This window comes from Oenanthe melanoleuca, chromosome 2 (genome assembly GCF_029582105.1).
Source record: "Oenanthe melanoleuca isolate GR-GAL-2019-014 chromosome 2, OMel1.0, whole genome shotgun sequence".
NCBI classification, from domain to species: Eukaryota; Metazoa; Chordata; class Aves; order Passeriformes; family Muscicapidae; genus Oenanthe; species Oenanthe melanoleuca.
In genome coordinates, this window is record NC_079335.1 from 143,296,419 (window position 1) to 143,320,457 (window position 24,039).

The 24,039-nt window shown below is 42.0% G+C and overlaps 1 protein-coding gene across 2 annotated transcripts in view; it reads right to left on the reverse strand.

The window, feature by feature from the left end:
- SCN5A (sodium voltage-gated channel alpha subunit 5) overlaps positions 1 to 24,039 on the reverse strand; it is a 166,901-nt gene that overhangs the window by 48,885 nt on the left and 93,977 nt on the right. Inside the window, exons 16-17 of one of the 2 annotated variants that reach the window (XM_056485320.1) lie at positions 19,317 to 19,784; positions 5,016 to 5,159 (exon numbers count right to left, since the gene is read on the reverse strand). In XM_056485320.1, the coding sequence (XP_056341295.1) occupies positions 5,016 to 5,159; positions 19,317 to 19,784 (612 nt within the window). Of the gene's footprint in view, positions 1 to 5,015; positions 5,163 to 19,316; positions 19,785 to 24,039 lie in introns of both variants that reach the window. The other variant, XM_056485319.1, reaches the window with a different exon arrangement.

Here is a 24,039-nt window from a genome sequence, read left to right on the forward strand (position 1 = left end):
TTAGCTGCAGCATCCAGAAGGTCATAGTCTTGGCTAGGGTTTTTAATGCTCTACTCAAAAAGATCTGCAAACAATTGAGAAGAGACCTTTTAAAAAGAGAGCCAGAACAGAAAGAACAGAACAGGTCCAAGATATGGATAAAGCTTCTGAAAACCCATATTCAGAATGCAGCTGTCATATAGAGCCCATTTCCTACAAACTCACAACAGTGCATGATGGTGGAAAAAAATGTCATAGCAAGTTTTAGCACAGTCAGAACTTTATGATACTGTTCATTAGGGAATGCATTTAGTCATTATGTGTTCTGTTATGAGGATGTCAATACAGAGATCACTGAAATAGTTCTAAATCATATGCAGCTGTAGGATGTAGAAAATAGGGGTTCCAATGAGAAGAGAAGCTTTGTTTGGTATAATTCTTACCAATAGCCAGAAATCAAAGAAAACTGTGAGAGCAATGTCAGCTTGATAATGATTTCAACTAGAGATCTGGATTTAGCAGAGACAGGTTAGGAAATTCACAGAACAAAATGCAATGAAATTATCCTAGACTAGTTTATCAGGAGCAGTTTCCAGGCAATATTAGAATCCATCAGTGTCAAAGGGAGGTGGGGAACATGCAAGGAAAACAGACAGGTTTTTTCTGAAAAGCCTTCAAAGAAGAAGAGGCAGTGAACATGGCTTCAGAAAACAGTAGATTAAGGTTTGAGGATCTGAACAGGGACTAGAGAAATGAACCAGACATATGAGAGAGAAGGAAAAGATTAGGGATGATTCTGGGAAGGAAGCAAAGGTTACTCTTTGCCAGAAAGGTTAAAGGGATTTAGAAGGTTTTCATGAACTCAGGGAAGAGTCAGAGACAAGAGCAATTGATGAGGGGAATGTAGCTAATCAAAATTCAGTTGTCTAAGAAAATAAACACTTCTTAAAATCATCCAACAAGGAGATCAATAACAAGAAGGGGGAGAGCCTGTTAGAATTAATATAAATATAAGTAGAGAAATATCTAGAAAGCCTATATATACATATACAAACCAGCAGATGCAGGCAAGGCACACTGCAGAGCATAAAGGGATCCAATACACCCAGTTAACACATCATTAGCAATCAATAGTGAATGCTCATAGAAAACTGGAAATGACCCAGGAGAGCAGCAATAAGTAAACACAGCACTGAGCTGAGAGAGGAGGAAAAGGGAATAATCATGGGAATCACAGATCACTAAACACTTGCTGTAGCCTGTGATTAAAGTAAATTAAATAAAGATGGAGAGGAGAAAAGGAGAGTGCTTACTCGGGGTGAAATGTCATAGACATAAAAGCAGTGAGGTGGTTCTCCTGTGTGCTAAGAGAACTCTGCACAAAAAGGGTGAAGAGAGGTCAAAAGAAGGCAAAAAGGACAAATACAGAATCTCCTTCTTCTTTCTTGGAATAGGTGAGTGGAAGAATTTTCCAGGCAGAGGCAAGAGGGTTTATCAGAGACCCCTTTGGAAGCTCTCCCTGGTGCATAAATTCATGTTGCAGAAGGCAGTTCTTAAAGTGTTTGTTGGTGGAGTAACTGTTTTAAGTATCTGGACAAGGCTTCCACACCCACTGCTTGTGCCTGTAATAGCAGCAAATTGATCTGAAAGAGTGTTTGAAAATGCCTTTAGCAGTGAGACACTAAAATCTCATTGAAAGTTGATGTTTGCTCAAGGCTTAGCCCTCTTACCTCCCTTCTTCTCTGCCTCACCTCTGAAAATCAGAGCCCTAATCTATCAAATTGACACATGATATATAAACCTTAAGAAACCAGTTGGATGTCTGTTATAGGAAAGCCTACTTTTAAAATAAATTGTAATTGGCTCGGGTTCACTCATTGCTGTGCAGAGAAAAGCCATTCTAAGGACCCAAATATAGCACAAACTTTCTCTTCAGAGGAGGAAATCTGTGGGGATTAGGGTCAGCATTATCTTCACTAAAGATATAGAAGAGGTCCTGACCAATATAATCCTCATGTTAGCTGATAATATTAAATTGGAGAGAGTATTGAAATCGAGGAAGCAGAAGGGAAAAGAAACATGGAGAGAATATAGCAAAATGGGACATGATTTTAAAAAGTATAAATGGGTGAGTTATAGGAAAATTTCAATGGGCATTTTGGAAACCTGGAGTAATATTAAAAAAACTTAGACATGATTTTGCAGTGGGATATAACAATGTAGAAAACCATGTGAAAGCATCATGTCTAGATAGTGAGATATTATTTCTTCTTTTATGGTTCTGTAGAAATTGTGTTTGGAATATTGCACTTGGTTCTTCTTGGCAAATGAACCCTGAAAAGGAACAGTAGAGGGAGTTGCAAAGAAAGAGGTAAAAAAAGTGAGATAAAGGGCACAGAGATATTAATTTACACGAAATAATGAAATGAAAGAACGATGGTGCATGACTTCAGGGGGTAAGCCCCAGACAATAGGAAGCAAGCAACAGTCTATTAAAGTAAGTGATATTAATTCATACAAAGAGACTGATGGATAAAATTGGTAAAAGACAGAAATGAAATGACATTTTGAAAGGGAAAAAAATGGTGAAAAAAGGCTGGTATTTAAAGAAATATGCCAAGCCATGAGATATTTCTTTTTAGCAAGTGAATTATTCCTTTTGGTAAATGAAGAAATCTAAGTTGCCTGATCCATTTAAAGCCAGATTCCACGAAGTTTACAAAATAGTTTATGGGTCAGCATTTCAGCAGAGAAAGCAACCAGTCTGTACTCTGAAGTCTTCTCCACCCACGACACCAATGATTTTATTTCTGTGGTTCCTTTCTGATGATTTATATAGAATGGATTTTTAAGCATATGGCTTACTGACACCAGCAGTGTTTTACTCAGAACTCACCCAGCAATTCCTGCTACTGACAAGCCCTAAAGGCCCTGCCTCTTGGGCATACCAAACCTGTTACTCCCTTGCAGTTGTTGGCTTTATTTGGCCAGTTGCAACTTCTTGGGACATTCATCAAAAATATGATGAGCATGTCCTTGTGTGTGCAGGCACAAAGATCCTTTCTGCACGGGGGGATTGTGGGGATGCAATGTCCACACGGGATCTGCCCTTCCAAAATAGCATCCTTGGGGCTTTGCTCTTCTGTGTTGGCATTCACAGCCTCGTGTGAACTTCCGCTCGATTTCGAGTCATCCCTGGATTGTTGCCACGTCCCTCCACCTCTTTCTAAGCAGCTGCAAATAGAATCAGTTATGCTCTGCCATAGAGAGGTGGCATTTGTGTCTCAGGAGCCTTTGAAAGTTGAGGGAGGAAATGGGGATTATTTCTTTATCACGATGTTGCTGAATATATCGAGGCTAGAATGTTCCTGACTTATCATGACATTTTGTTATAGCACTAAAGAGGGATATGGTTTTCTGGCCTCCCTGTTAGGATCACAGGGTTCATTTGTCTTGAAAAGATATTTAAACATGAAGGATACCTAATCCCCTGAGAGAAAAATGCCTGACATGGTCTTCTCATTCCTCCTAGTTATAATGCTTCTTTACATTGTTTGAAGGTTTTGTGTTTCTTTGGTAAATATACATTAATTTTTTTCTTTTTTTTTCCTGAGATCAGGATATCAAATATTTGAGTCTCCTTCCTCTAAATTCAGTATGTTTTCTTTCTGAAGATGAATATGCCAAGAAGTACTCTGGCAAGGATTGCCCTTTTAAAGAAATGCTTCATGGCTGGAGGATTTCTGATTCCTGTGAGTGGAATTTATCTCACCTAAATGTGCAACCTAAGTGCTCCCTTTATAGTTAATGGAGAGAAATAGGCACTTTTATGAGATCTGACCTAATGTAAATGCTGATTTCAGCTGGAGACACATTTACCTGCCTACATTGTCTTTACAGAGGCCTCAGATGACAAGTTCAGATTTCAGATTTTCTACATTTAGTTCAATGAATTCCACCCCATATGACAACATGAATCAGCAGTCTTGGAGAAGAATCCCTGGTCTGGGATGGGTCTGTTTCCTGCTGTCCTGTTAAGATTTCCCCATGGGATTGCTCCTGCTGGGCACAAACTTGCCAGAAGTTTCATAGCAGAATTGGGAAGGGTGTGTTGTGTGTGAGCATTGTACCATCATTTCCCTTTCCTTAATTTTTGTCCCACACAACCATCCTTGGTTCCAATCTCAAGCAGCTGTGGAGTTCTCCAAACTCCCAGGACATCCCAAACCTCCATTTCCTGATTGGAAAGGAATCCATCACTCTCTAATAATAAAGATAATGTTATGTCAATAACATATGTCAATAACATATGTCAATAACATTCTGAAAGGGAAGAACCCCCAACAAGCCAGCAAGGAGGACACAGGTAATTACACAGCCTAGAGTCACTCAGTGTACAGTACAAACACATTATTTTTTATATTTATGTTTATAAGGACAACATAATCCTGCAACTTGAAAATAAATGTCAGTGTGTACACATCAAGAAACAATTAATGAGCCACATTTTGGCCAAATCAACTGAATGATACCAAGGCTTGCTCTTTAGTTAGTACCTTCACATCAGCTACTTAAATTGTTGCACCTTTCTTGGGCGTGTGTTAACAGGAAAAGAAATGTTAATCTGTGACAGAGAGCAGATGCCCTCCAGTGAACTCAACATTCAGGCCTGCCAAGTCAGCAGATGCCATTCCTAGTGCTGCTTTTCAGTGGGACATCACACACATATTTTCTCCTAAAATGAGACAGTAACATTATAGATGATTCTGTGGTTGGTTCTTTTTCCCAAAAGCTTCTTACAATTCCATCTTAATTTATAATGCAAGTTTTCCAAGCTTTCCAATTATTTTTATAATGACAAAATCCTCTCTCTTCTTTACTAAGACTGCAATACCTATTACAGACCATTGCTTTCCTACCCCTTGACAAACAGATATTTTTACAAGCCATAAACCCCACATAAACCAGTGGCATGCAGTATGGAGCTGGTGCAACGAATTTCATGCAGTATCAGGTAGGAAAGTTGTTTGTTTTACCTCTTTTTGCCCTACTGGAGGTGGTGGCTCAGCCTTCAACTGCTTATCCACGTGCAACTCACTTAACTCTTCATAAATCTCAGAGTTCTGACTCCGGACTCCTGGGCTTTGGCATCGCTGCCCCCTCAGCTGCAGCTGCTTTTCCTGCTGGAAATAATCCTAGATGGGTTTATTTTCTTTTTCTTTGGTAGCATGCTTATTTCCTAAGGAGAATTCTCCAGCTAGAAGAGAAAACAGCCTGGACTATTCTCATCAAGGGACATCATCTTAAGGAAAATGGCAAGAAATGAGACAACACAAGTTTATGTTGCAGATTTTGAGCTTTAGCAGCTTGGATATGCCAAGATATCTGGCTGTAGGAAATGGACATACAAATAGACCAGCTTATTTCTGAGCTGCTGTTGTTGAGGTGGGAGAAAATTCTCTTGCCATCTCCATTTAGAGCCTGGTTTTGAGAGCAAACTTCCTCCAGTGACCTGAGGCACAGAGAGAGGTGGCTGTGAAATAACCAAGGGGTGTGCTCTGAAAATTCTCAATCAGGTGGTGACACTCAATGTAAAAGCTGGAGAAAGGCACCAGGGCAAAGCCCAATATTGTTCTAAGAGTCTGCTTGAAAAATGCCCACACCCAGAGAAGAAAAGATACACGCTGAAGGGGGAAAAAATATGCAAAGTTCACTGGAAAAGATAAGAGATACCTGAAAATAGATATGGAAAAACTGCAGGTGAACACACAAATGTATGAGGCTCCTATTCAGAAAACACTTAAGGCTACTTTGCACCCACTGAAGCACACGGGGGTCAACCACAGGCTGAAAGGAGAGCACACTCTGAAGCACTTCCCTGAAAGGGGATGGACTCTGGAAGCACAGCAATAATTTCTTCTCTCAGTAACACATTTGAGTAGACCCAGTGCTTGCTATGGTGCCATTAAATCCAGCTCTTCTTCCTGGGGTGCTGATTATTGCTGCTGAGCTCTCAGAAGTTCTCCCAGGACTAATGGCAGAGGGAAGGATGTTTGCAGGGCTGGTCCCTCCCTCTGGAGGCCCAGGTTCCCCTTTTGTGTGGCTTTATTGATCCACCTGAGGCGGGGAATTCACTGAAAATCCCCAGCTCATCACAGCACTACCACTGTTTGTGCCATTATTAAGGCAGCTGCTGAAATATTAATAAAATTCCAGTCAGATTCAAAAGGCTGTGCTGAATTGCTTACAGAGGGACTTCCATGCTGAGAAAAAAATTACAAGCATAACCGGATTTCAATAGTAATTATTTAAACCTATTTATCTTTCACTTGTCCAGCTTTTTTTATCTTTCCCTTGGCTTGACTGACATTCAGTGTTATTCAGGTATTAAGCAAATTTCTCTTCCCCAGGGAGCCCCAGACTACCTGCCTCAGTTTTAAAGTCACATCACCACAGGAAGTCCCTCAAGAGGTACCCAGAGCTGAAAACCACTTTATTCCAAATGTAACTATCTGAAAGACCAAGTGACACAAAGGAAGCAGTTGGTTAAGCAAATTGCTCTCTGTATAAATACTTTTGGACTGCCAGGTTCGTACCAGTCTTTTCAAATGTCATTGTGTGTTTCTGGGAAATTAATTTAAAATCAAATTACTTGTTTCCTGCTTCGGAGGGCATGTGGTCTAAAATATATTCTAACTTTAATAAATCAAATTATTCATGTCCAAACCTATACCCTCTGCATAGGAGGATACTACATACAATTTTTCACTGAGTTACTGCTATGTCTCTAACAAAAAGTTGCACTTTTTAAGGCTTTTCAGCAACCTTTGTCTTTGGAAATAGTGTAATATTCAGGAGAGAAGCCAATGTGGAAGGCCCAGTACACACAACTAAGGCACTCAGCCATAAAATGTCCTTTTTTTTAATGCAATGTGCATACAACTTAGTACCAAGTAATCTGAATGGCATGATATTGGTTATAGCACTGGAACAACAGAAACAATTGTTTCATGTTGAAAGTGCAACAGAATCTGAGGTGATGTCTCAAGTTCATTTATGCAGAAAGGTTGAGCACTCAGATTCATTAGAAACTGTGCACTGTAAGAGGACAGACCCTGTAACTCAGCTGATCTGATGAATATTCTAATTGTTAAGTAAATTATTGTGTTAAGCTAGAGTCAAACTTCCACCAATTCGCTATTTCCTAATCTCTCTATGTGGTACCAGGACTTAGCAATGCTTTCCTAGAGACTAAACTCCAGGAAATGTGGATCTGGCTTCTTCCAGAAATCACACTTCTACCAAGTATCCAATGAGTTAACATTAATTAAAACTGATGAAATAGATCCTGGCAAAATATTCAATGGGGGCATCATGCACTTGTGCTCAGTCAATGATTTGGTTCACCAACGTGTTTTCAGACTTGTCCTCTAAATTTATAAGCTGGGAGAAAATTAGTAAAATAAATAGACTGTTCTAAAGAATCTGGTTGTGTAGACTGATCCCAGAAGGAGTGTTAGGGAATCAACTGAGTTTTTGCAAGCAACCAATGATGTCCCAGGTGAACCATTCTCTTGAGGTGAGACAGTCTCACTTCCAGCACACAGCACCCGAAAACCAGCAGAGACATGTCTGGAGAAAGGTGCCTTTGGTTCATGTTCAACTTTGGGCTGTTTGCTTTTGTCCTATCCCAGATGATTTGTTCTTCTGGCAGGTCTATCTCCTGTACAGCTTCCCACTGTGGGTGGTTTACATAATTTATTTTTAATTTTTGTATAAAGTGCCGCGTTGCCAAGGCAATACACATTATGTTAATATTTATCAATTCAGTTGCTTTCTTCATTTGTAAAGTAGAAACATTGAATGGTACTAAAACTTTGAGAGGGTTGGGAGCCCAGGACTGACCTCAGCATAGACCAAAAGTTTGCTCAGCTCTGCTCTGCCATGGGCCCTACAAAGAGGTGATGTGCCAACACACAGCAGTGACTAGCACAGGGAGGAGGGTGCACACTGCTGTCCCTCTCATGCTGCAGCCAGTCACAGCACCAGGAAAACAGCTACCAGATTGGAAACAGCATAATCTGGGTGACATCTCAAGAGTGCTGGTGCACAGACCCACATACTTGCTTGCTGACACAAATAAATGCAAAGGCTCCACGCTGCGTTGTGTCTCTGAAAAGCTCAGATTGGCTAATTGTTCCAGGCTCTAACAGGGATTAGTGCAAATGCCACTCCTCTGGAAAGAGGACTTGCTGCTGGCAAAACAAGGCAAATACCTGTCAACAGCATGGATTCACTTTATTCCTTCCCCATGGAAATATCATTTTTTCCATTCTGTCCAAACAAATTTAGAAAGAGGATCCCAGGACTTGCCTTTCGGATGGTGATCGGTTCAAATGGGTTCTCCTGATGCTTCCCTCACTCCCCAGATCATGACCCTAACTTGTGACATCTGTTCCCTGATTCCCTGGCTGTGGCTGTTGTGAGAAAGATGTGCAAATCCTTTGATAGCAGGAAGCTTCCTGTCCCAAGCAGGTGGGGAGGAAAGAAATGGGAATTGGCTCTGGGACCATCCTCCCTTGCCATTGTCACTGCAGAGACAGCAAACAAAAATGATGTGGATGGATTAAATTAATTATTTTACTATTTTATGAGAAGGATAAGGGTTTTCCCTTTCTCTGGTGAGACAGTGCAAATGCAAACTGCCTTTTACTGTCACAATGCAATGAAGGATGGAAGCTTTGATGCCATGTATGTTCTCCACTCCCCACCATACTCCTGCATCCAGCTGCCTCTTTGACAGCTGGAATAGGAATTCAGGGGTGTCTGAGTTCTGCAGTCGCATTCCAGGAATGGGAGTTCTGCAGTCACATTCCAGGAATGAGCTGGTCAGGACATTTCCAGGTACAGACTCAGGAGTGGAGGCTTGTACTGGTCCCCCACACACATGCCTGCACATTCTGGGCCATGCCAGTGGGATCCTCCTGTACCATGGGATGCTGCCCATCAGAGGAGCAGCAGGATGCTGACAACAGAGAATCTCTGCTTCAGCCATTCATTAATGAGCTATGACATTGAGTGTCCTCGAGAAATCCAGCTCCTTTCACAGACAACATATTTTAACCTGCAAAGTTCCCTATACCCAAATTTTGGATATCATAACAGGAGAGCTTTTCATGTGTAGTAAACCCAGTTCAGCAGTGTGACAGGCATTGCTACAAGAGGGCTGTTTACTCTGTAAAGTGATTGTTGATGTTTGTGTTCCTCCTTGCAGACAACCATGGATCTCACAAAATTGCCGTGCCTGGTAGCAATTGGCACCCTTTCTCAGCAACAGTTTGCATCTAGTAACTGGCACCCTTCCTCTGCAAAGAAGCCAACAAGTAAATGCTGGTGAAAACTGAGCTGTTTATATACTACCTCTACATAAGTGGAGAAGCAAGCAGATTGCAGAGCTGCTGAAAGACGGTGAGCTTGCATTGCTGCCTCGATGGCACTTGTTTAGTGTGCAAAGTAAACAGGAGACTGCAGTCTGCAGAGCTGTACAGGCTGACAACTCTCAGATATGCTGAATTCAGTCTTTCTGAAAAGCCTTGAAAAATCTGAGCTGAAACTGGAGAGAAATAAATAACCACAAACCAGAGAAATGAATCGTTGCTTCTTATTACCAGAACAGAACAGAACAGAACATTTATGATTCTGGTTCTTCTCTTTCACAAATAAATGTAAATCCTTGTAGCACCAACAAAATCAGTGGATTTATCTTTCTGCATGAAGAAAGATCATCAAATATATCAGGAAAATTCCCTTACTTCCTTAATATGAGAAGGGAAAGATTAGTACCACTTATTCTGCTAGGAAAAAGAGACGGCTGTCAATTTTAAATGTGCACATTTAAGAATCTCTCTAACCTGCTTTGAAGGATTGCTTCTGTAATGCAGAGTTGCCACTACTCAGTTTAATGGGAAATCACAGGAAAACCTGGAGCAACACCTTGCCACAGCACTAGGATTATAGCTGAGACACAAAAGGGGCTTGTGCTATGTGTTCATTTACAAGAGAATTTTATTGGCAGACTACAACATTTGCAGTACCAATGTAAAGTGTGTCAAGTCCTACCTTAAGTCTGACACACACATGCATCATTTAAGACCTGCAAATTCCTCATAGAGGGGACAAATCCAGAAAGCCTAAACTGATTATTTGAGACTGGTGATGCCCCCTCTCCATCCTATACCACTTGGTCCATCATTCCACTTCAGCAGGAGCAGCCAGACATCACAGCTTAGAACACTGATTTTTTGTTTTTCAGCATTTATCCACCCTCCCTGTCATTTCTCTTGTCATCTGTCTATGTAAAAGCCAGAAACACAAAGGTGTAAAGGAAGCAGTAAAATATGAAAATTATAAGGATCTGCTCACACTTGCTCTGTGAATTGATATGCTTTTTTTTTTCACTTTCTTGATGACTCAGCCCTTATAGGAACCATGTTTATAAAAATCCAAATCACTAATACATGCATAAGAGCCAAGTGGGCAAAGCAGATTAAACACAATAGTCTCTGAGTTCAGAAAGAGCAGAGTTTGTTGCCCAGCCCCTGGGTAGCTCCCAACCTGGATATCTGTAGATCCCAGATGATTTTCCCTGTGGGCTGCCACTTGCCAGAGTTAAGGGACATTTTCCCCCCAAAAGTCACAGGGTATTTTTAAGAAAACTCCAGTACCTGCTCTAGAAAAATAATGCACCAGTGAGTTCTTAGCTGGACAAAATTAATAGAATCTGGCCATTACAATTCAGAATGTCCAAGGCTAGGGCTGGCCAGAAACCACAGCTGCTTAGCAGAGGATGTTAACAGCAAAAAACTCCCCTGGAACCAGCCTGACCTGGTATTTTCTTCCATTTTGAATAAAGGTGAACTAAAACTTTGACAGAAAAACCTCATCACAGCCACTAAATGCTGGTCTATTCATGAGTGCTGGATGCTTTGCCAGACATCATCCCTCAGAAACAGCAGCTCAGCAGAGTTCCTTCTTGGATTAATCCAGAATATTTTAAGCCTTTGGCTGCAGAGGAGCAAGGCATGTTTTTTCTAATGGCTTCTGCCTTGCTGGCCCTAGATCTTTTACCACACTGACCATAATAAAACAGAAATTCATTATTCCAAGGGTTGACTATTAAAACTTGTCTGAGAGGGAGAACTTGGCAGAAAGATGGGCTGCCAAAGTTAATTTATCCTGTTATCAATTCAATAGGCTTAAATAGGCAGTGAAAGCATTTCATAAGTGTTCATTGTTCAGAGTTCAAGCTAATACCTTCTGCTAAATTGCATTTTGAAGTTTAATCACAATCTACTTTATGTTTCTTTTGGTAATTGGTATCTCTCCACAGTATAATATGAAAAACTCAAACTAATGGGCTTCTCTGATGGAAGTTTAAATTTTGGAAATTTGCCTTGGAGTGCAGTCAGTGCAAGTGCCTGAAATAACCCAGAACCTTTCACCCAATTAAGATGGTAATATTTTCATCATTAGGAAAGTTTCATATTATTACAGGCAACAGCAACAAAATAACCATTATTTGAAGAGTTATTTTGGAGTAAAATTAATGGGAGCAGTTTCACCCCTCCAGCACACACAGGCACTGCCTGACGTGGCACGGGAACTGTCGGGGAACTGGCTGCTGCTCTTTTTGTCCAAAATGCTAAGTGTGGGCATTTTTACTACCAAAGGGAGAAAGAGTGAGAAATTGCTCATTTCTGGTCAGCCTTTTGCTCCAGGGAGGGATATGGATACAGGGAAATGGCATCCAGCAAAGTGAGTGACGTGCAGCCGGGTCTGGGCACTTGTCCAAACGAATGTTGTCAACTCTGCTGTGCCTGATATCAGCTCTTTCAATGCCAGCCTGGCTTTCCCCCTCCTTCCTTCCCTCCTCCATCAGCTCCCTGTGTTTCCTGCACCTTAGGTGTTGTGCTGTGGGCAAATATGTTTCCCTGCCTCTGAGAAATGAATGAGCACCCTAAAAACCTCTGTTTGTGGTGTGGCTGCTCCAGTCACGTCAGCAGAGATCTGACACGGGAGCTTCTGCCCCAAAATAAACACAAGCCTCTTTCCACACATAAAAACCAAGATGAGGATATAGGTGCTCTAAATCTGTTGCTGGGATTTACAGTCCTGTTTGTTTTTTCTAACACCCTTGCTGCAATTTTTCTGAAGACAATAAATCCAGAAATGTTCTCTTTTACTGCCGAAAATAATTAGCTAATAATTGAGTTCTATGCAGTTTTCAAGCAACACAAAGCAGAACATATGGCTTAAAAAGTGATAAATCCAGGCAAACTATGTACAGAATAACAATGAAACCTCCCTGCTATCTTACTTAATGGTCAGAAAAATATTGGCCCAAATAAAGGTGACAAGAAGGATGCTGTAAGATTTGTTAAGTGCAGCATGCATGCACACAAGTGGGCTCAGTGTCCTCCCAGTGAGAACTGGGGAGTCATCAACAGGATTCAGTGGTATTTTATCCAGTTACACTCAGAGAGAACGTGTCCCACAGACTGGAACTGCAAACAGACAGAATATAAATACTATTTGAAAAGGGCATTAGAGTTCCTGACAGCAAAGTATATTTCCTGCAGTAAAAGGCTGAAATTACTGCACACTGTCAAATAAACACATGGCTTCATGGTATCTCTGATTTATAGATGTTAGAATTAGTAGGAGCATAAGATATTGTCACAAACAATTTTATAACAGAATCTTTGGGCACTGGCATTTTCATAGCAATTTTCAATAATTTCAGCTACACTTATATCAACTTGGAATAATTCCATTGACTTTTCCAGAATCCTTTCAGGTTTAGAAGCAGGTTTGTAATGAGCAGGAATTGTACAATAAAATTTCCTCTGTATACAAAGGAAACAGATGTGGATCTGCTTGCAGATGGTGAACTTTCTGTTACCTGAGAAATTTCATTTTTTTTTTTTTTTTTCCCATCTTACAAATGATGTATCATAGCAAAAATAAACTTACAGGCTGTCTGCAAAAATTAGCTGTAGTCCTTGACTCAGTGCTTTGAGAAAGCAAAACCATCATATTTTAATGGTCCTCTCTGACCTCAAAATTACGAATCTCTTACTGGTAAAAATTCAGAAGAAAAGCCATTAGAAAAAGTTTCGCCTTGTTAAATGGAATGAGTTAGTAGTTCTGAAATTTATAAGGGTAAAAAGGGAATAAAAACTTAGGGTTTTGATGCAGTTCAGGGCAATATAGAGACTGCACTAATGGAACAGAGACTGGAGGGGCAGCCAGCTCTATCTTTGATGTGTACAGAGGGAATTACACTTGCTCATGTACAGCTGGAAACCTGGGAAATGTGTTTGGTGAAATCCAGACAAGAGTATATAAGAGGGGAGAGCTGTCAATTGAGAAAAAAGAAGCATGATTGAGAGAGCAAAGTGTGCTCTGGAGCAAAGAACACCCACCCAGTGTGCAAAATCCAGGTAATGACCAACCCTTGGGTCCTCTGTGCAGATCCAAACATCCCAAAAATGACAGCAGAGATGCTGCTGTGCCCAGAGTGGTCTGGGAAAATCCCACTGAGAAGTGGAGCTGTGCAGGTGGGAAACTGTGAGAGGCAGTGAAAAACAACAGTCCTGCAGGCAATATTCCCTGCCAGGTCAGGGAAAGGTGAGCCCCAGGAGACACAACAGAGTTTAAGGATTCCTGGAGGCAGGTGTGGAGCACAGAAAGGGATGGGTGCTGGGGCGTGCGTGCCTGCAGCCCTGGCTGGGGTGGAAGTGCTGGGTCCTGGCAGCAGCAGGCAGCACTTTCTGCATGACCCAATTAGCCACTCCTTTGGAACAAATCAATAATGGCATCTTCTGGAGACAAGCAGGCAAGGGCTGCTGGCTCGGCACAGCGCTGCAAGTGAGGGCACTAAGGTGTGATCTCTGCAGAAAACTGGCCTTCTGTCACTGCAGAGGGGCTCAGTGGGACAGGTGGCCACGAGCCACAGAGCCACTAGCACTGCAGATGGGTTTTCTCCTCAATGGAATGCTGGGTGGCCATAGACAAGAGGTTTGAGTAAGGCAACACATGTAGTAACACAATTTAAGGAAGGGCAGAGAGATGTAACAACCCTGCTGGACTGACTCAAATGACAAGGAAAGGGTAGGGCCATTTCTTTAGGTGAGACTATTAAAATTTCCTGCCTGTAGGAACTCATGGATGAACAAAAGGATCCAGACAGTGAGCCCAAAAAGCTGAACCCCATTGAGACTGTGTAATAGGTACAAGACAGAGTTAACTGTAAGTGCAGGATGTTGTACTTTGGGGACTGATTTAGGACACTCAGCATTACTCATTTGGAACCTCCCTTAGGTCCATTTATCACAGGATTCCTCTGAACCAAAAACTAATGTCACTGTGCAAAAGGCACACACTCTTCTGGGCTATAGCTGTGGGCCACTTGAAAGGGAAGAAAAACTAATGCAGAAATTATTGAAGATAAAAGCTTTTCACTTAGATATTTAATGTAAATGGTACAAACCCCTCTGATGTCTGAAACCCTTACTGTATCTAAATTGCAGGTAAGTTGTTGTAGAATCCATTACATTAGTTGGACTGGACTGTATCCACTTAATTGTCCCATCACCTTGCTGTCCCCATAATCTATTCCTTACTTCTTCAGGGGACTGAAAGGTGGTGCCACATATGAAAAGATGGCCATAAAGCAATTACAAGACACTCAGTGGAGGCTCAAGGTGGTAACTTCTACATTTTAATCATCTAGGAAGCCAAAATGAGAACCCAAATGAACCTTGAGAAGATGCAGCCAGTAAATTAACGTGCCTGCTGCTGAACTTTTGGGAGCTGTTTTCCTGCTGGGAAAACTCATATTTTACATGTCAAAGACAGGGAAAAAATTGAAAGATAGTTATTCTTTTTCTCATTATGAGGCTAAAATAATTAAATCCTTAAAAAACCCTGTGGACTGAGAGGGAGAGACTTCCCCAGCCCTATGAACAGGTCAAGGAGAAGGGATTAGATAAAGACACAAACTAAAATGATGCCATGACCAGCAGCAACACAGATATCACACAGCAGTGACAAATTAATACAGCTCAAGGCAGTTCTTTCTCAGCCTCACTCCTTGCTTCTTGCACCTGTGCTGACTTTCATTGTTCTGCTTTTCTTTTGGATCCTTTCACTGTGGGATGTGCGGGCTACAGGTACAAGTCCCCTGGCTCTCCAAGCTGGCACAGCATCTCACTTGCATCTCAGTAATCAAAGGAGATTTGGGAGCCATCAGGGGTGGGCTCCCTCCTTCAGAGCCCTCTCAATGACAGTGCCACAAATTGGCAGCTTTCAGGAACAGGGCTGCTGCCAGTGCAAGCTTTGATAATAGAAATGGCAGCTGAAATTTAAACTTAGACATTTCTATTACTCAGAGGAAAATGTGCAGTCACAGAAGGTTTTCTCATCATCTGAAATTTCAAGCTGCCATGTCCAACGCTCTGGGGCCCATTTCTCACAGCCACAATGGGTTATTTTAGAGGAGTTTTGTGACTTCCTGGGAAGAGCCCAGCCTTGGTACAGGAGGTGTAAGCTGAGATTATTCTTCCCCATAAAACAGCCTATTGGGATCAATAACTTTATTTATCAATAACTCAGGTCCTGCCTGAGACCAGCATCCCTTTAGCCTCTCTCTTTTAGACTGGACAAGTCAGACTGATGGAAGCACAGGGTAACTGGTCTGGGATCTTCAAGTGGCAGAGAATGTGTAAAGGGTGTGCAAGATTTGTGTAGGTTTACTGTGCACTGCAGAGACATTCATCCCCAATATCCCTTTTTATGCATCTCCTGTGACCTTCTCTTCCATGCTCTCGCACCAAAATTCACATGCAGGAAGAGGAAGATACATCCAGGCAATGCTGCCAAAGGGCTGCTCTATTCCAGGTCAGCCAACAGCTTTAAAGGGGAGCAGGGTACATTGTCTTCTCCTGAGAAGTAAATGCACATACACATTCCCTTTGTACATACTAAAATATTGAAATATGTAAAAATATGGATTGTAATTAGGGGAAAGTTGGAATAGATTTGAATGTTTAGCATACCCTTGGTATTTCTTGTTTGGTTTCTGTGTGATGCCCTCTGCACAAAATGATACTTCACCCTAATTGTGCCCTCTCAGTGCAATCATGTAAATTTTGCTCTTGTTCATGTTGTTCTTCCTTTGGGAGCTCTAATCTGGTTATCCTGGACATCCTGGAGGGGAGGAGGTAAGGACACCCATGGAGCTGGGCTTGCAGGATTAAAGCTTCTGGCAGTGAGTGAGGAAGTTTATTCCCCACAGGGATGTCCTTGGTAAAAGGGTCAGCCCCACAACTCAATATCCAGGGAATTGGGATTTCATAGCAGCCTTCAGACACAATAATTTCTTCTGCAGCAACCCACATGTTGATCAAGAGAATTTTTCTCTGAGTCCAGAGATTGTACATCTTTGGAATGGGCACCAGTAAAAATGACGGATCTTTGAATTTGTTGGCATCTGCTTTCTCAAGGCTCTGCTCCTTTTGGAGATATTTACAGCTGTGCAAACTTATTAGGGTTTTGCAGAAAAGCAGATGCAAAGCTCATCATACAATTATCATTTCTGCTGTAAAGCTTCTTCCTATTTTTGTTTATTTATTATGCTACTGTATTTTGAGTTTTTGAGTTGGAAAGGCCTTGTACACACACATTTTCCCCTCTAGGAATTTGTTAAAATTGCTTTCTGGATATATGAACTCGCTGCTTGTTTGGACCTTTTCAGCAGTAGACCCCTCAGACCTGCAGATAAAAACTGCAAACCATTGATCAGGGCTCTGCACAGGGGAACAGCAGTGACCTGCAGCAGCTGTTTGTCCAAGACTGGAAAGCACTAGTGACAAAGCTAATTAATTCATTTCTCAGCTCTTGCCTTCTGTTTAATGCACATGCCAGCAGTGAACCACATTATTTCACTGCAATCCAAATATCTCGTGGTAATGTGACAATGTTCCTCTAATGTTTGTTGAGAATTTCATTAAAAGATTCAGTGGAAAGCTTATCTTGGTTGGCTTCTCCTACTGGGCTTTGTTTCCCCCTATTTTGTATCACTCTGAACCCTCAATGTTATATCTTATTGAAACTATTAGGAGTTTTCTTAATATTTCCAAATCAACTTTTATTCATAATAATGTTTCAGTGAAATGCCTGTTTTTCTGCATCATAAAGCTCTGATTTCACATTTACAGAATAAAATGGTGGTAACCTGTTTCTTCCACTAATTTACACACCAGCACATAGTGCAGCTAAACAGAAATCTGCATTTCTACACTTTTAAAGCACATTAAGACATAAAAATCCCAAGCTCTCTATGCATTATGCTGGGATTTGTCTTGTAATTGTGAATGCTACTATTTATCTTGAGAGAGGAATGATATCATGGTGCAACACCCACCCCTGAGCATGCACAGGCACACACTTCCAGACCTCATGGACACTTGAGTGCAAAGTTTCAACAAGCTTTTGCTTTCAGTATAAAGGAAAAAAAAAAAAAAGAGTAAGATTATTACCATCTGTCAGACATAGCAGAAAGGCAAGGGCATCTTTAAAGACCAAAAAAAAAAAAAATAAATCGCCAAACCCAGAATTCCATAATTCAACATATTGATACACTATGATCCACATATACACTAGGCAATATTTACAGATCACCTGATACTAAGGAACAGTCCTGCTTTAAGCTGGGATAGATTTACTTTTCTTCCCAGTAGCTGGTACAGGGCTGTGTTTTGGATTGAGAATGACAATAAATGCTCAGCATATGAACAGGGGGGAAAGCTGGCCAGGGGCTTGTGACCTGCCTGGCATCAATCAACATGGGTGAGCAAATACTTGAGCATCACTTGTTTTGCATATTCTAGTTCCACTACTAGTATTATATCTTTCTTTTCTTTCCTATCAAACTCTCTTTATCTCAATTCACGAAGTTTACTTCTTTTTTTTTCCAATGCTCTGCTTCATCTACTGCATTCCTACTTCACTTTTTGAATGTTTTCTGCTTGTTGGTTCAAATACAGATGGGGAATAGAGAAGGACTTCAAAGAGAAAAACTAGATATTACTCATACTACCCACACTGATCCACAGATCATTTCAATAAAATAGTCCCTGAACAGACACAAAAAAACCCACCCTAAAAGTGTTTGCCAAGAATTGCAGACTTGTCTTTTTGTTACCTAGTTTTCCATTTGGACAGTGGAGCTTGGTGATTAAGTTTTTTGACCTCTTGCAGTTCTGATCATTGTGGTCATTTTTGGTGATGCGCTGACACTGAAGAGATTTCCACAACAAAGCAGCAGAAATTAATTTTTAGCAGTTGTTTTGTGCCCAACTCCTGACACTGAGTCCTTCCTTGGAGCTTTTTTACAACAATCCTTCCTTCTCTAACAACTATTTTTCTTTCAAGCTTTCTTCCCCTCAACCATGGGATCGAGGATCCCTCCTGACAGCTGGATCTGAGGCAGGAGCTTTGATCCAGTGCCTGCTGAACTCTGCTGGTTTCAGCAGCATCACAAGGTGCTGGATCAAGGCTGGAGGGTCTGGAAAATATTACTTAGATATGGTGTGTGGAGCCAAGAGATAAAGCTGGTAGAAAAGGGAGGGGAGGAGAAAGAGAGAAAGAAAAGCATTCCCCTGAAGATGTTTCTTCTTCATTTCACACAACACTTCAAACTGCACAGAATTTTTCAGCCTTTACTATTGAGTGCTCTGGAAAAAAAATGCAAATCTGCCATGTCACACCAAAAAGCAGGTGAATAACTGTTTCTCTTGTCAGAATACAAATGATAACACATCTTCTCTCTTTCTCTGGTGCCTTGTCATATCATCCTCTGTCTTACTGTATTTTAAAAAGAACTACTTGGCCGTCAATTCTTGTTGCACAAATGAAACCAAGACAGTTCCCATTTTGAGAAAAATCCTCCACTAACCTAAGATTTGTTCTGTAGCATTCCCATGATTCAGCTGAAAGGGAAAAGAACCAGTCTGCTGTGTGAGAAAGGATTTAATTGCTCTGGTTAGAAGAATTAATCTAGACAAGCACAAAGAATACAAAGAAAGGAAATTCCTCTTGTTGGAAACTGAATTTTGCTCTTGGATACGTGTCTGTAACTTCTTCTGAAGTTAGCAGCATATCAAAGGCAGGATTAGGCCATAGGACATTTGCATCACTAGCCATGGATCCAGACCAAGGGTGGGAACAAAGGCCATTTTAATAAGCTGAAGTGAACAAATGTTTTCATTGCCTACCTGCTCCATTTCTGTGAAGGTGCTCTGCTCCTCATCCTCCTCCTCGATATCCGACTCTCCCACAGCAATAGGAACACAAATGGACAGGTCAGGATTGGTCATGAAATCATCATCTGTAACAGCTGGGCGCTTCTCTCCGCTCTTATTCCCTCCCTCCTCAGCGTGGTTCTCCTTGTGGTTCTCCATGTCCTTGCCCAGCTCGGCAGCGGTGTGGCTGTTGACGCAGTTGTTGAGGGCTGCAGGGTTCTGGGCAGCGAGTTTCATCATGGCTTTCTTCTCAGCCGTGGTCTTGGGGTGCCTCAGGACGTTGCAGCAGAAGCTCCAGGCGGCGTTTTTGGCGTACTGGAGGCCCCTGTTGATGCGGGCGAACGCGAGCTGCAGGTTGTTCATCTCCCCGTCCTCGTCCGGCGCCGACAGGTTGTCGGCGCTGAAGGAGCTCAGCAGCAAGGCAAGGAACAGGTTGAGCACCTGGAATGAGAGAAGTTAACAGGAAATTGGTGGGCTTTAAAGGTGGTTGAAGGAGTTTCATCTCACCCGTTGTGGAGAGGGTTACAGCTGGCCTGTGAGCCAGAGGGGGTTAATGAATAATGGACAGGTATTCTATCAAGGCCGTTGGCCTGGAGACCAAGAAGAGAAGAAGGAGATAAGTGGGAAAGAGAATCTGCATCTGGGAAAAGTATATTTAGAAAAGTTTTGTGAAAAACAGAGGTGTGGGTGGTTTTGCACCAATGAACGTTATGTTGATCTGTTGTAGCCAATGAAGAAAGTGTAAACTTTGTAGAGGGTATAAAAGACAGCTGGTTGTTGTAATAAATGGGACATTAGCCTTCTGAAATGTAGTGTGTCTATGTGTATGTCATGCCCATCTCAACAGCAACAATCTGTGGCACCATAACACCATCATGGAAATCCCTCTAATTACAGCTGGTTCCAGCAGGAAAAGGAGTCTGCAGGCATGTCTTGGGTTGCAATGCAAGATGTGGCCAGAAATGTGAATTCTGTCCCCATCTGCTGCAGCCAGGTGGGGCAGTGACCCTGATCTCCTGGCACATATTATCTGCTCATGGGCCATCTTTAAAGCAGCTGGGGCAATCATCTTTATCTTTCCCACAACCCATCCTCCCTCCAGGAGATATCTCCTGTTAATGGCCATTGAGCCCCAGGGCATGACTGATAAAATTCCATCATCCCACTGGGAGATGCTCCAGCCAGGGGAGGAGCCAAGCCTTTCCTACCCAGATAAAAACTGAGATTTTGGACACCAAGGCACCTTCTTTCCACTGAATTCCAGAGGAAAGCCAGACCTTTCCACATCATCCCTGGAGCTTCAGAGGAAACTGCACCTTCTCCAGGAGCACTGCTCCAGCTGAACCACATCTGCCACTGCAGGAGGATGCAGCCACCATTGAATGGGACTGTGCCAACACCCTGACTGACTGACGGGTGTCAGCTTGGATTCTGACTCTGGCAGGGTTTGGGATTGTTCTTTGTAATACTGCATTTCTATTTTAATTTTCCTAGTAAAGAACTGTTATTCCTATTCCCATCTCTTTGCCAGAGAGCCCCTTAATTTCAAAATTATAATAATAATTTGGAGGGAGGGGGTTTTACATTCTCCATTTGAAAGAGAAGATCCTGCCTTTTTTGGCAGAGACCTGTCCTTCAAACCAAGATAAGGCATTTTCAAACACTGACATCAGGTACAGAAGTTTAGCATGGACAACAACACACTCTAACATTCTCTTCCCTCCTCCCCACCCCCAACATCCCAAAACATGGAAAATAAAACATACATTTCAGAAACAGATTTAAAAAACAAAAACCCAAAGCTCTGGGAAGACCTTATTGTGACCTTTCAGTGTTTAAACATGGTCTACAAGAAAGATGGGGACAACCTTTTAGTAGGATAGTTGTAATATGACAAGGGGAAATGGCTTTAAACTAAAAGAGGGGAGTCTCAGACTAGATTTAGGCTGAGGTACAGGTTCCCATCACTGGAAACATTCAAAGTCAGGCTGGATGGGGCTCTGAACAATCTGATCTAGTTAAAAATATCCCTGCTCACTGCAGTGCTTTGGACTAGGTGCCCTTTAAAGGTCCCTTCCAACCCAAATTCTTCTATGATTCTATGACAATGATATACATAGGCAAGGCACTTCAACCAAATTGTACATTTGGAAACATTTCTAAACATTTGTATGCATTTTCACAGACAGTCTTGTTTTAAATATCCTCTGGGCCATGAGGGAAATCTATTGTGACTGTGAATAAACACCTCCGAGGTTATATAGCTTCAAAAACTTCTCCCTCCAGGCTAAAACAAGCCATCACAACCAGATTACTGTGGCCAGATCTGAGCAGGACTCACTCCCAAAGCAGGCTTGCTCCTGAAAATGCTGTTATTAGTCAGGAAAAAAGCTATTTGAAGAGTTTCACAGGTCTATGAAAAAATCCAAACTGAACTTGAGATTGTGAGTTACCTTCCTCTTGTTCTTGCCACTTCAGAACTCTCTAATTTTGCTGTCAGTGTGTGGCAAGATTAGACACCACTAGGCATTTAAGTGACATATCTGATGGTTTAAACCTCTCATTACACCCCTACCCCAAATAAGTACCATTATATCCAATAATTAAAACCAGCTTCTTCTCAAAGGTCATCCCCAGTAATATATCTCACAGCCTGGTCACCAGTTGCTGTATATTGAACATTACATCTGCTCATGGTCTGAGAGGAAATAAATCCTTAAAGCTTTTGTGCTGGATTTACCAGGGCAAAAAGTTCACACTGGAGGTGGATGCTTGGGATGACAGCAACAGGGCAAAGGTGACTCAAACTAATATCAGCTAAAATATATTTACCCCAAAACAATCCAATCCCAAATTGCCTGGTATCAACTCAACTGCTGCCTGTACCAGGTGGGTGGGTGCCAGCTCTGGGTTCTGCCAAGGAGAGATCAGTGCTGCAGCACTCCTGCCATTTACAGCAATAAAATGGACTTTGTGCAGGTATTTTCTCTGTGATCCCTTAATGCTACCAGAAATACCTGTAAGCCCCCTGACTTCTCTCTTTCTGATAGTTCTTTAAGTTGATAACACCTGCTAGACCAATTTAAACAGCATAAAAAGTGCTTTTATTTAACTGGGACTTACCAAAGAGCCACAATCTTTTGCTATCATCCCTTTACCCTGTTCTCTCCTATTTTAAATATTCAGAACATATGGGATAGAATTCTGAAAACCTGGTCCTAATCACTCTGATGATGCTGTGTTTGAAGTGCCCCGTCAGTGCTGTTTTGTAAAGTACCCTTTGCAATCACTGTGATTAAAAAACAAAAGCAGTTGGTAGCACAGCAGATGCCCCTGTCCATTATGAACCTCTGAATAAACCATCACAGCCCTGAGCACTGCCCTGCTCTAAAGTAAAGTGAGATTAAAGCTAATTGTTCCTTAGCTGCTCCACCACCCTGGCAGCCTGTGTGGGTCTGTCATTGCTGTGGTGGTCTGGTGGAATCATTCTTTCCTTTCACACCCCACTCACAGGTATTGCAAGTGATGCTGCCTGAAACCAGAGCAGTGGATTTGCAGCCACGAAGGTGAGAGCCCAACAGGGAAGGAGATCCCCTTTAGCCATTTTCAACCCAGTTTGACAGCAGGATGAGGACTCGGGAATAACCACATTGCTACAAATGTCCTGAAAATAAGAATGTGTGTCTGCAAGAGGAAGCAGCTGGAGGGAGGGAGGGGGTAAAGGAATCGAGAATAAAAATCTTCTGGACTCTATAGGTACAATTCATTACCTTAACAGAGGTGTCTGCTGATGCTGGAGGGTATCTGAGATGTCTGCACCAGACCTACAGGAGGTGTGTGTCCTCCCAAAACTCCAGCTGCCATCCAACCATCCCAGTGTGTTGCAGAAGGAGACAGACTGGCCAAATTTAGGGGACTGAATTGCTCACCAAGGATGGCAGCTGCCTCCAGCCTCAGACACCAAACCCTGAGGGTCTAATGGTGCACCTAAGCTTGATTTCAGTCAGAAATTCATCATGTGGACAACAGAGACTGACCATAGTGACTGTGCCAGGGCTACATGCACCTGCCAATACATCTAGTGACCATTCCATGCCCAAGCCATCCTCAGACAACTGCCCAGAGGGACACACTTGTGGAGATCTGTGTCCAGCTGGAGGCCAGGAGGGACACCTTGCAGTACCCCCAGTGGTCCTCAGGCAGAACTGAGTCTAGCCCTAGACCTCCGCAGGGAAGTGGTAGCTCAGACATCTCCATACATGAATAATTCCATGTATGCACAGGAATTTCATTATCTGAAGCTGAATTTCATCCTGTACTTCATTAACTCTGCTGCTCACAAGAGGTTTGAAACACCTTGTTTCACTTTTCTGTGTTAATTTCAGGCATCAAGCTACATATATACATTAGATATGTTTAGGTGGTATCATCCTTACTGTTGTTATTTACCATGGATTATTAAAGCAATCTTATTTGCTGCCCAGAAAAGCAGGTGACATTTTGCACAAAGAGCTATTTGCACTTCATGCTTTTAGCCCAAAATAAATCTCAAATATATTTCCCTGCCTCCTTTATGAGCAGGTAACCTCAGAGTTGCATTGCTGGGCATTCAAACAGAATGAACTGCTGAATAAGCACTTTATGTTTACTTATCCCCACATTTCACTGTACACTGCATTTTCCAGAAAAATATATG